This window comes from Oculina patagonica, chromosome 13, assembly GCF_052425735.1.
Source record: "Oculina patagonica isolate OP01 chromosome 13, crgOcupat, whole genome shotgun sequence".
In the NCBI taxonomy this organism is placed as follows: Eukaryota; Metazoa; Cnidaria; class Anthozoa; order Scleractinia; family Oculinidae; genus Oculina; species Oculina patagonica.
The window spans coordinates 1700983-1713842 of record NC_135770.1 but is presented as its reverse complement, the minus strand read 5'-3'; the positions used below and the strand labels follow the sequence as shown (position 1 = coordinate 1713842).

The 12860-nt window shown below is 39.7% G+C and overlaps 1 protein-coding gene across 3 annotated transcripts; it reads right to left on the bottom strand.

Moving 5' to 3' along the window:
- Window positions 1–3271: 3271 nt before the first annotated feature.
- Window positions 3272–12550, bottom strand: LOC144636753 (uncharacterized). Of its 3 annotated transcripts, none has more exons than XM_078495949.1 (6): window positions 12399–12550; window positions 9327–9715; window positions 8204–8429; window positions 6698–6982; window positions 5287–5477; window positions 3272–5063 (listed from the first exon to the last, which is right to left on the bottom strand). In XM_078495949.1, the coding sequence occupies exons 1-6, from the start codon at window positions 12415–12417 to the stop codon at window positions 4260–4262; spliced, it is 1914 nt and encodes a 637-aa protein (XP_078352075.1). In that variant the 5' UTR covers window positions 12418–12550; the 3' UTR covers window positions 3272–4259. The 3 variants fall into 3 exon arrangements, with proteins under 3 accessions (XP_078352075.1, XP_078352074.1, XP_078352073.1); XM_078495948.1 differs by lacking the exon at window positions 12399–12550 and having other exon boundaries at window positions 3272–4204; window positions 4281–5063; window positions 9327–9950; XM_078495947.1 differs by lacking the exon at window positions 12399–12550 and having other exon boundaries at window positions 9327–9949.
- Window positions 12551–12860: the final 310 nt, after the last annotated feature.

Sequence of the window (12860 nt, the reverse complement as noted above, 5' to 3'; positions counted from 1 at the left end):
CAAATTAAGAATGAACACTTTTAAGTGTTTCGCACCTTAAAAGGTGGGACAACGCAGGACTATGCAGCGATACCAAACATTCGAAACTGATTCGAAAGCCACTGATACCCGCGGGGTGCTAGTTGGAAAGCATCGATACTCGCGAGTTATATCGCTATACACCGGATGACTTAAGCTCGCTGATAAAATTATGTTCTTGTTATAAAATAGCAATTTGCAAGTTATAAGCGCTCAAAAGAGCTAACTCTTCCTCGTACACGAAACTTACGCGTTTTTTTAATTCACAAAAGTTTGATGTCGCGAAAAAAGAAAGTGGCATATTCAGGGGCACCCAACGGAATATTTCGTTAAAATATCTGTTCGGAAGACGATTTGAGATCTAGAATTTTCGGAACATTCATTGTAAATTTTTTTGCTTGCCTGCCTTTCCTAGGATTTTCGAATATCTAAAAAATGGTATAATTGTTCGTTTTTAACGGATTTTTACTCTAAAAAGGTCACCTAGAATTTTCGGGAGCCCTTCTCTGGCTGGAATTTTTTCGAAAAGGTAAGTTTTGATCCCTATAACTTTCGGATCACTAGACTTTCAGCTAGGAAATCCGAACAGATAAAAAATTTTTAGGGGATAAAAATATGCCTATATCTACCCTTTAAATACTAAAATACGTTCAACGGTGCTATCTTTAAGTGGTTTTGAACTATATTCTCGATGGGTGCCCCTGCATATTCAATAACCGGCACGCATACATGCATGCACAGGCGATGACGCTTTACAATGATCCCAGAAATTGCATTTTTCTTATTCATTTTAATTTTTATTTGCCTTGACTACAAAACGAACCTCCAATGCAATACATTACAAACTTACAGTATGATAAGATAAATACATTACTAGTAAATCATTATGAACTTCGTCATTTAGCAACAGAAAGGCCCAGGATTGATTTCCACACCTAGTCGATACTGAAGATTGTGTGACACTACCGTACTGAAATGGTCTGAAATGTAATGAAGTCAACACCGCTTACTAGAAATAGGGTAGAAGTTCTTTCTTAATTTCTTAATTCTTAATTCTGGCTTCTCGTACAAATAGGAATACGGATACCGTCACTGTTTTGTTTTTAATGGCTTGAGATAAATACCCGAATAAATATTATCAAAAGCAGTAAAATGAAGATGGCGAGTCGCGAAGGGAAAAGAAAAGAAAATTAACTTAAACTTAAATATTATCGACAACAATGCACGTCAAAGGTTAAGCAAACAAAGATTTCAGATAGCTCACCTTTGCAATCTAATCAAGATACTGCTGCCATCGGTCTCCCTTTTGGAAAGGTTTCAAAAGTTATGACACTAACCGGCCTTCACTCGTCAAATTCAACATCAGTCAAGTTAGTCTGCCATCACGTATGCCGACTTCGGTAGAAAAGTTCTTTAAGCGAGCTCACAATTATCCAGTACATCATTCTCCCTTGAACCCAAAACTCTGTTTAACTGTACGTTAGAAATCAAACGCGTTTTGCCGATGGATGCTCTTAAAGTTGATTCAGTACTCATGACAATCAAAGATGGCGTACCAAAACTGAGTAAACAACAAAGTGCCTAGTTCCCAGTGCTACTCGGTTGGAGTAATCGTAACATTGCCCGTCCACGGGCCACAGCATATAGGCGTTGCGTCACCGCCTAAATAAAGGAAATGTTCAATACCTCATAAGGTAGGCCAAGGAGGATTGGAACCTTGAGCTAAGCCTTGTCTCTATGATATGATGCTTCATGCGTCATCCGAATTCCGTCGCATTGTTCTTGCTTTATTAATCGTAAATCCTTTGCCAATATTATCGTTATCGAATCAAAATCTTTCAGTGACATTCGCGTTTTGGATAGGGACTCGTATCGTACTATTGCCTCAGTTTTGGCATTGAAAAGTCTCTGATTTCGTTCTAGCCACTTTCTACTTCTTTAGTGGTATAAAGCTAACAAATTGCTGAGTTGGCATTATGTTATTTAAAAACTAGAAAATGGCTGCTTCTTTTTTTCTGTAATGATTCGATTTAGCGCACAGGGCGGTTATTTTATTTTCGGCGCTTATTGGGGACAAGCACTTATTTGTTTTTTGATATAAACATCGGAATGTGTAAACGGAAAAAGAGGTCTACTTTCGTTTGAAGGAGCTGTACTCTCTCATGAAAGTGAAAGTTGAGACCTGCCTCGTGCCCAGGCGTCGCTCAATTGATCGTCTGCAGTCGAATCTGCAGTCGTGGACGGTGCGCTTGGCGTTGTGGGACTGCGCCCACTCTCCCGGTCTTAACCGATGAAACTCAACGGCGCCTGGGGACGAGACAGAATCCGGAGACACGTAAAAGATCAGTTCTTTTGCAATGTGGGAATGATGTGAGCAGTTGAGAAGGATGACTAACCAGATTATCTCACTTGTGCTCTCAATGTACTCTGATGGTGTTGTAACAGAATAGGGACGCTTTACGACATACGAGCGCTTTTTGGTACAGGGGCGCTTATCAAAATAGAGCGCTTATTGAAAAAAAAAACGTTCAAAGGGGCCGTTCATTAGAAAGGGGTACATCGCCTGACGCAAACACGAGATACAGTTTGGAAGAATACTCAAATCAGAAAAAAAGCAAAGACGTATAACTCTTTTAATATTGTTTATTTTAAAGTCTCAACAGATATCAACATCAATTTTCTCTTTATATTATCAATAAATAATCACATATATAAGTCTTGCGAATTTAAGAAAAGATCAATAAGCAAAACTTCACGAAGATAAGAACGCTTAATTTTCTGTATCCCTTTGGTCAGAGAGTAATACAGAGAAAATGTAGTTCTAGAATTCTTGGATCACTTAACCATTATTCAAAAGCTAGTGAATAAGTGTACAAAACATTCAATCTTGTTATTATTTTGCATGTAATGAATAACTTGAATGTTAGCTTAATGACCTGACTTCACATCGGGGCGATTGCACATGTGCAAATGTTTTCGTAGCCAAAAAAACCTGTTTCCCTCTCTCTTTGCACGCTCAGTTTTCCTCTGCTCAAAGCAATCTGGCATTTGAACCAAAAATTCCATACTGATGACGTAGCTCTGTGTAGTGTCTCTGATTGGTTGGTACTTGCGTGCGAAATCCAAAACTGAACAACAACCAATCAGAGACACTGCACGGGTCTCTGAACTGCTACGTCATCAGCATGGAATTTTCAGGTCGCATCCAGACCTCTCTCTAGCGACAGAAGAAAAGAGCAATTAAAGAGAGACGTCTGCCTAGCCCAAGTGTAAAGGGCTTTCTCTTTCGCTTCTTTTTATTTTCTTTATAAACAAAGTTGCCAACAGTACAACAGACCCTATAAACCTGTCTAGCTTGCGTTGTGGTCGGTTTATCCTTCGGTTTTGGAAACATTTTTACGTTTAATGATGTACTCCTCATTTACAACCCTTCCTGCATTTATCGTAAAATGCAAACATTGTTTCCAATCAGGGGAACGAGTACCAGTTAATGGAAAACTCCGGTCTCCAAGACCGGCCTCATTTTGGGGAACTCTCAAGTGCTCGTGCTACGTTTTGATTGGATAATAAAAATCGGAAATTTTACGAGAGCTCAACGAAGATTTGCCGACAACGGCACATGTTCTCTTATACCGATTCTGAAATTAAGCATCATTCCTTGAGTTCACTGGGCGAAACAAGCTGACGTTTCAAGTGATTACCTCTAGATTAGACTAAATACTGGGCTTGTTAAATATTACTCTGCAACTTGTGGGAAAATCAAGGCTAGGAAATTGAGCCTGCAATAAATCTTGTGATTTAAACCTTGAAAATTCAACAAAATTTGAATATGTCCCAAAAGAACATGTATACAATCATGGACAATCTCAAAATTATGAAGAAATGAGTCCATCCCAAAATTTTGCACTGTAACTATGTGAAAAAGAGATTTATAACTGTTTTTATCCTAAAGATTAAAATGTATCTTTTCCTTTTTAAGGTCACATAAAGTTTAATGGGATCAATTTAGGTTCTGGGAAACTGCTCACCTACCCCTCCCCAAACCTAACATTTTGCCCAAGGCGATAAGTAAGGGTTAATGTTAGGTTTGGGGAGGGGTAGGTGAGCAGTTTCCCAGAAACCTAAATTGATCCCAATGATCTAACTATCCCTTGCTACACACTGATCAAAACTCTATACCCTCCACCTCTCCTTTGTTATCAACTGTGTTATACTTGATCCAGTCCCTTGCTACACACTGATCAAAACTCTATACCCTCCACCTCTCCTTTGTTATCAACTGTGTTATACTTGATCCAGTCTCTTGCGATTGGAGCATTCATCATTTCATCGGTGAATCCAAAAGCATCACATAGTGCAAGCGCCTGCGGTGCCACCTCTTTACACAGGTCAGCAGTTACCTTCCCTACGTTAGCACCAGTCCACGTGGACATCAGCCCTGAGGTGGTAAAGTAGCCAAGATCCTTTTTTATGACTGTCATCTGATAGAGGTGATGGAGATTCTTCAGAACTGGCTGAAGACCTGGATCTGCTTCATTAACGGCTTTGCTGAAGCACTCACTGATAAGCCTCTCGCCATATGCGCGGGCGGCTGCCTGGACAAGATCTGATTCCTGGTACATCCAGGTGTCAAACCTTCCCTCCTTCCCGGCTCTCATCATCTTCATTCCCAGGTTCATGAATAGCTCTTTCTCACGTGACTCCAACAGGGCCTGTAGGTACTTCTGGTTGTTCAGGTCTGCCCAGCTGAATGTCCGGTACACAAAACTTGGTACATAGCTTGCTGCTACTTGAAGCATGGACGGCTTGAGAGCCATCAGCCTTTCTGAAGCTACCTTCTGCATGAGGACTGAGTTGTCGCCTTCGGCTGTCATGGAGGAATGCGAACCAGCAATGCCGCTGCCAAACTTGTTGCACGAGAGATAGCCTTGTCCGCCACATCTTTCACGGCAAATGGCAGCCGTCTCAGCCACATGCCAACCAGAAATGGCCTTGATAACACAACACATTGTCACCACATCAGCATGCTCAGATCCATCCTCTGCCTGCAAAGCAATTTAACAGTTGTCAGCATGGAGAGTAAACAAAAAAAATGCTTCACTTGACTCAAATAATCAACCTAAGTAATACAGTAATCCGTCCAGTCCAACAATCGTGATCAAGCAGCCCTTCTATAGCAGTAGACCTCTATATCATACAACAAGATAGCTGGTTGAGATAAGTAGATAAGATAGACCTCTTACTACACAGCAAGATTAACAAATTTACCTGAAAAGCCCAGCGATCTTTAATATAATGCAGTGCAAAGTCCATGGCGTAAGTGGCTGCCAAAAGTGGCATCAGCGCATTTTGTTGGAGCTGATACGCGAGTATTGGTGTGTCAGACTTCCCATCAGGCCCTACTGTCAGACGAGTTGCTGAGTAGCGGAGGGCAATGGCCAGACAGCCCTTAGCTGCACCTGCAAACATTATAAGAAAACATGCATTCTTAGGTCCTTGCTTCTTAGTGAAAATGACAGTAAACTCACTGAATGAAGAAATTGTGTAGTTACCTGGTAGGTGGGTGAGGTAGGAATCATACATGGATGTTATCTGAACCTTTTAGGTCCAATTTTCAAACTTAATAAAAGCTGTTGAGCAGTAAATTCACATAACACCAGTCGGTATCTTTTCAACTAAATTCAAATCTTGTCTTAACTGCTTAATTGGGGGTACTCTTAGAAGTGATAAATAGTAAGAAAATTCTATTTGAGCAAGAGATAGTTTGCAAGTAACAGTGCAGCAAAAAGAGCAATACATGTACATTGTAATATTATTACAGGAGACTCCTTATTAACTTTCACTAGCTTGAGACTGTCCTGATAGAACATCCCTTGTACAGAATTCTTCCAGTTCAGCCCTTGTGCTCGGTTAATAAGAAGTACCAACTTGTAAGTATGGTGACAAACATGTGTAAGAGGGTTACCATTGACAATAAAAGTTGACAGTTACTTTTGAAATTGATGTGATGTATATGAAATGATTCATATATGAACTGCGGATGTATATGAAAGTGATAAATGATCATCGCAGTGAATTTCCAATTTAAGCAATTGGAATAAAGAAGCCTGAAAAAAAAAAAAAAAAAAATCAGGGCTTCAACGGGATCCCGTTGAAGCCCTGAATTTTTTTTCAGGCTTCTTTATTCCAATTGCTTAAATTGGAAATTCACTGCGATGATCATTTATCACTTTCATACTTTTGAAATTAGTACATAATTCATGGCTTGTCTGATGCAAATTTGTCTCGTCCCTCAGCAGAGATGAAATGCTGCATCAGACTTGTCACAAACTACATGTATGTGATTTCAAAAGGGTTACATAAGTAAAAAAAAAATGCTATACAGTCAACTCTCTCTTTATGGGCACCTTTATAAGAGGGACACCTCTGTAAGACGGACACCTGGTGTTGGTCCCATTCCTGCCGTTTTTCAGTCATTTTACTGTAACTACAGTGTATGTCTAAATTCCCTATAAGATGGACACCTCTCTAAGATGGACAGTTGGAGCCGGCCCCGACAATGTCTGTCTTAGAGAGAGTTGACTGTAAGTGATCTTCCTACTCTACAATGTTACAAAATCAGCAATTTACTGGGAACCCAACTAATCCCTCAGTAAGAATCATAGCACAGTAGAAGTACCTTGAGACATGCTGGATATGCAAAGACGACCAGAGAGAAGTTGATCTGCCACTGTGAGAAAACGCTTCCTGATGCTGCCCTGGACATTTGTGGTGTAGGTTCCATCCTCAGCAACATCTGAATACAGGTTCAACAGGTTTTCTCTGGGGACACGAACATTATCAAAGAAAAACTTGGCATTGTCGACTCCATTCAGGCCCATTTTGTGCCCCATGTCATGAATCTTGACTCCAGGCATCACCTTGAGGTTCTTGTCTCGAATGGGAACAAGAATACCATGGATTCCTGAAATGATAAAGAATAATTTATTTTCAGACATGATGGTAATGGAACTTGGGCAGAGCTGAACTCTAGCACAGCCCAGATGCAACAACTGACCTCCTATCATAAAAGCTTGTATGAGCTGGTCACCCAAGATTTCTTGCATAAGAACATTCAGGCATCCTGCATTTATTCTAAGAGCACAGCTTTGTAGGGGAGGGGGACTTAGGGAACCAAATCCCTTTCATCGCTTAATAAAATAAAACGCCAAAGGGACAAAAATTTTCAACATCCCCATGTCTCATGAGAGCAATTAACGGCTACCTTAACTCATGTTACATGTGTATACATTTAAATGCAATTTAAAGGAGTTAACAACAAAGAGTGCCAACAGTGCCAGCGGACAGAGGTTGGTTTGGAGATGCATGTGCAGTAAGTCATTCATGTGGAGTATGTTTTGGCAGCATGAGGAGTCACGAGATGCCAAGAGCATTCTAGGGGCTGGCTGCCAAAAGTGAAAGCCCTTGGATATTACAGGCACCCAACCTCCATTAAGTGATGTAGTTGTTAATAACGTTTAACGTTCAACCTTCATGTAAACCAAAACTCACCCCCTCCCCAAACTAAGTAATTAACCCATTGGCTCCCGTGCCAGCCTAAACCAGCCTTGACGATCCTTGCACTTTCCTCCACTTGTGACGCCATCATCTTTGATCAAAAAAGGCATCACTTACACTCAATCTCTGCAGGAGGAAAAGCTCTTTCTGATGATGCCCCAATTACAGTGTTTGGGTCAATTGTGCTTAAAATACTCACAACAATGCCTAAAAATTTAAGTGAAAAACTCGCAGGAGAATTTGCCTCAGCCACCCATGGCTCTCCAGTGGCGAGTATTTCCTGTTTTGATGGTACTTTCTCGAAAATTCCTAAACTGCAAGCAAGCCCAGTTATAGGCCAACAACTGCAGCAAAAAGGTAAGAAAAGGAGAAAAAGGAAAGGCAAGAAAAAAAAAAGAAAAACGAAAAGCCGAGAGTGGTAGGGCACTCTCTCGGCCAAAAACTATCTCAAAATTGTGATTTGTGCGCATGCCTGAACAACAATGACCTAAAATCCGATGATTGTGGAAAGAAAGGCATGCTTCCAGGTTGCAAGTGACTTTTTGAGTAGTTTGGAGCTTAAATGTGGTTTTTTCAAAAATTTTCAGGAGTCAATGGGTTAAATACATTAAAAAGAAACTGATTGTACCTTGATTGACACCATCAATGTAAAGCTGGGAGAACACAATGATGTGATGAGCATGACAAGCACCATTTGTGATCCAGTATTTCTGTGCCAGAGGGTTTGGAGTATTGACAATAAATTCCTTGGTTTCCTTGTCGTATGTGGCTGTTGTCTCCATCTGAACTGCATTGTTACCGTAGCCAAGTTCAGTCAGACCAAAGCACCCCACATCCTCAAGTGTGTCAATACCCTACGTTTGATACACAAAGTTAGTTGGATTAGAAATTACGAGGGCAAGGGAGAGGGGGTCTTTGAACTGGAATCCCAAATGCAAGGGGAATACTTACAATTGAAATTCTGAAGGCATGGGGAGGTTTTACATGTAGGCTTGAATTCCAGCCGTTTTGTGAGCCTGCATTCCTTGCCCCACACCGCTGGGAGAAGGATGACACACCAGACTCCCATATCGGCTGAAAATCAAGCCTGGGGAATGTTTCAGATCTGGGATTTCCAGAAATTATATTTTTTCATTTTTTAAAATTTTCATCCCAGAATTTCTGGAGTGATAATGACTCTCTCTCTACAGAAGTGGAGTCATTTGAAAAATTCCAGACAGAAAGGGAATAAACTATAATTTTGGAATTCCGAGGGTGCGGGGGAATAATGCATTTTGAAATTTCTGAAGGCAAGGGGTGGGGGTTCAGTTAAAATATGTAAGTTGTCCGTGGTTGGGAATGGATATTTTTTTTGGAATCACCCAATGGTGGCTTTCATATAAAATTAAGTGGAAAGATTTCTGTATAGCCTCTACCTTTTACACACAAAAAGCAGTCATGACAGAATGTCCAACAAAATTGTATGGAAAAGTAAGCATGGGTTCTACTGAAATCCTACCAAATAACAGATGGAACAAAAACAATTTCGGGGTCATTCTGTAGGTCTTCATTGTAAAACACAATTCAAAAATTTTATTCTGTCACGACACCTGTAATACAAGGATTTTAAGAGTCTTATGACTAACGGGTACAGTAATAACTTTATTAATGTTAAAATGCAACCTCACAAAACATAAAAAGAAATATCTGGGCATGGACATTGTTGGGCTCAAAACCATTCCAATATTTCAATATTCTAACTGACAGTTTACCTTCAACAACTTGTCGTGGTGTCTCTCAGTTCCCAATTTCAAGACAGTGCCACCAAACAAATTGAACTGGACTGTCATCTTTGTGGCCATTGCAGCATCCACTAAAGCTGCCAGTTCATGAGCAGCGAAGATCCACAGAGGGTTGTTCCTGAAGTCCAACACCGAAATAAATCCTTGATCGCAAAGTTTCTTTAGTCTCTTAAGTGCCAAGTCTCTCTCTTCGTCCAAAGAAATGTTGTACTTTGGGGTCATGAGGGGATCCTCTGAGAAAATCTTGCGAAATTTCGCTCTCTTCTCCTGGTTGTCATGATCTAGCAAGTGTGTCATTTGCGCCACATCGAAGGAAGGTTTTCCCCATTCATCTCTGAGTCTCTGTGGATCCAAACGAGCTGCAGAACACGAAAATAGACGAAGTGATTGACCCTTCAACACCTCACTACTCAACCGAATGTTCTTAGAGTTAAACGCTTTTATAACGGAAGCTTTTGAAAATGCTCGAGGCAATCCGCTAACTGCTTTAAATCCTGCAGAAATCATGTTTCAAACGGACAAAATGCAAGCTTTTAGAAGGGCAAAGAGTCCATAGTCCATCCGAGGATTCCCTCCGTCATCGCAGTCTCGAGTTTTTGTCAGCGGTTTTCGAATTTCGCCCCCAGTCTCTGCCGTACGTCGCCCATATCAAAACATTACAAGAACAAAGTTTGACATGTTTTTGAAGTCCTTTTGCCATGCAGGCGTTTAAGATTCAGTCGTATAAAATTGAAGTGCTTAAATTTTATATTTATTTTATTCTAGTGAATATGAGGCATGTGTGAAATATTAATTGCGCTGACTTTTAATAGGTTGAAAATATATATGCCACTTATAATTATTACACTTTTAATTATAAATATTTTATTTTAGGGTTAGTCACTTTATTAATTGACTTGTGGAAAGTTGGTATAACTTCCCCATATGAATCAATTTACTTATAAAAACTTGTACCAATTAATAGCTGTAAATTGATCTATAATTAATATATAATAATTTAACTTGTAATGTTTTGTTGTTCTGCATTTGAGAAAAATTATTTTCAAGAGCGGGCCCCCTCCTTATTCCAGGGCCTGGATGATCAGGGCCCCCACTTAGCTGAGGGCCTGGATCTGCCAGTGTTACATATTATGTTTATAGAAGCTTGTTTAAAATAATTTTGAAATGCCTCTTAGTTCTTTATTATTATGGGGGAATGAAGCAAAAATTATTGAAAGCAAGACTTAAATTTATGCGGCTACAAAAAGCAATATAGAGTCTGGAATATAGAGTCTCTATCAATAGAGTCTGGAACAGAAAATAAAGATCAAAGTGAGTCCCTCTGTCATCACATGATTGAGTCCAAACCTCAAATTTTCTTTTGGCACAGAAAAGTTCTTGAACAGACCTCAAGAGTGATCGAATTGAGGTACAGCTCAATCCTGACAACTTGAACCCTCACTAACTTGAACTAGTACCACCAACTCAAACTTTTTTTAATATTTCCCCTCCAGGTCATCTTTTTTTCTAATTCTACCCTTGATAACTCAATCCACTATATATATTAAGTGAACAAATTTTTATCTCTTGTAATTTGCCTCTCGACACTTAAAGAGTGCTGAACCAACAGACTAGACAGAAATGAACAATATTTTTAATTGTCACAGTTCAATCACAGTAATTCACCCATATGACGTAGCGCAATTAAATAGTTGCTGCAGGGTAGCAAATAAATGAAAGTGAAAAGTATGGATCAAGCTTAAGGTAGCTCACAACCACATCTAGCCTGAATTTCAGACGTCCCTTGATCTCTAGCTGGCGACCAGAGAAGGATGGCTGAAATTCAGGCTGAACCAAATCTTTGATGGCACCGAACTCAAAGAAGCTTGTCTTAATAGACAGACTACTTGAGTAAGAACGATTATTTTATTTTGGTAAAAGTTTGCATCCTATTCTGTTTTCTAAACTAAAATTTAAGAAGTTGTGTTAACTTTTAAAACAATTTTATATTAATTGTCACATGATTGACAAAATGATTTCAACTAGTAGTAATCAAAGATAAGGGGAGTGCGTTTGACTTTTAAAAAGATGAATAGCCAGAAGTCGCAAAAGACCCAAATTTATTTGTTTCTAGACGATAAAATCATTTCAACAACTAAATTCAACTCGAAAACATAAGATTAGATTGCGTGACACAAGTTCAAGATGGCATAAAAGTGTAGATTTTGCACGAGGCAAAGTTACAATTTTTCTGGGTACAATTTCACCATATTCTGGAGTCTCAACCTGCATTTTAATATTTAGCCTACTTTTTATTCGTGGTCTATTAAAAAAATATTTACATTTCAACCTGATCGTTTTAGATGGCGTCAAGGCGCACACTAGGGGTCGTGTAACGAGTACTTCCGTACATGCAGCTGCAGAACATTCATTCTTCTCATAAAACTAATCAGCGATAAATTTTTTGTTCCATGATTGTGTTCCACAAGCACGATGGAAATCTAGAGGGTTTGAGAGCGAAAGAATATTTTTATACAACGGGAAACTCATAAATTAAGTAGTAAAGTAAAAACGATACGAAATGTACTATGTGCTCACGAGATTCTTCGATACGGACGCCCCAAATATAGCTACATATAAACATTTCTGTCGTTTTCAGCAACTGCTTAGCTATTATAAACTCCAGTAGTGTTCAGTTTTGATATTGCAGGGACTTCTGGTCAGCTGATATTGCAAACGATGTTAGTCACACTTTGTTTACGGTCGAGAACTCGCGATTTATAGTTCAAATGGCGACATGCGTCGTTCGTATATATTAAATCCCGAATTAATATATACAGTATGCAATCTCGTAGACCGTGTTTACAGGTTAAACGAGGGACAGGTCATAGCATTTTTTTCATTGTTAGTCGTGTCGGAGGAAGGTGGAAATATCCCTGTTGGAATTTCAAAAGAGGTCACCCGCAAAGCCTCGGGCAAAAATTGCGAACAGAAATGCGGCATTGATTCGATTTTTCCATCCATCCAATGAAATTTTTATATAGATAGCTTCTCTAAGCTCACCTGCAGCTTTTCCCGACATAATTCGCTTCTTGACCGTCGAAGTCTCCTCAACTAACCCGTCCTTCTTGAGTTTTGCTAATTTGCGCAGTGTGGAAATCAAAGTACAAGTGACAAAGTACAATTGCACTTTCCTTGGCTCCTTGCGCAATCTTTCTTTCGACCCTGCGAGATTGCGTGACGGATAGATTCCAGATCACATATGTACGCATGCAATACGTGCAGAAGGCTTAGGGCCGAATCGCACTAGCGGACAAATTTTGTAACAAATGGTAGATTTCATCATTAATGAGTCACTTGTTGCAGAACACAAGTGCGATTACGTTTTTCGAGACCTACAACTTGTCCAACATTTTAGGAAAACAAAGAAGCAGCTGTCTTATGATTGGTCCGCGTTGCACGCGCGATACATTTTGTCAAACAATTGCAAAAACAAGTGCGTACGACTTGTTGGACAAGGGCAAA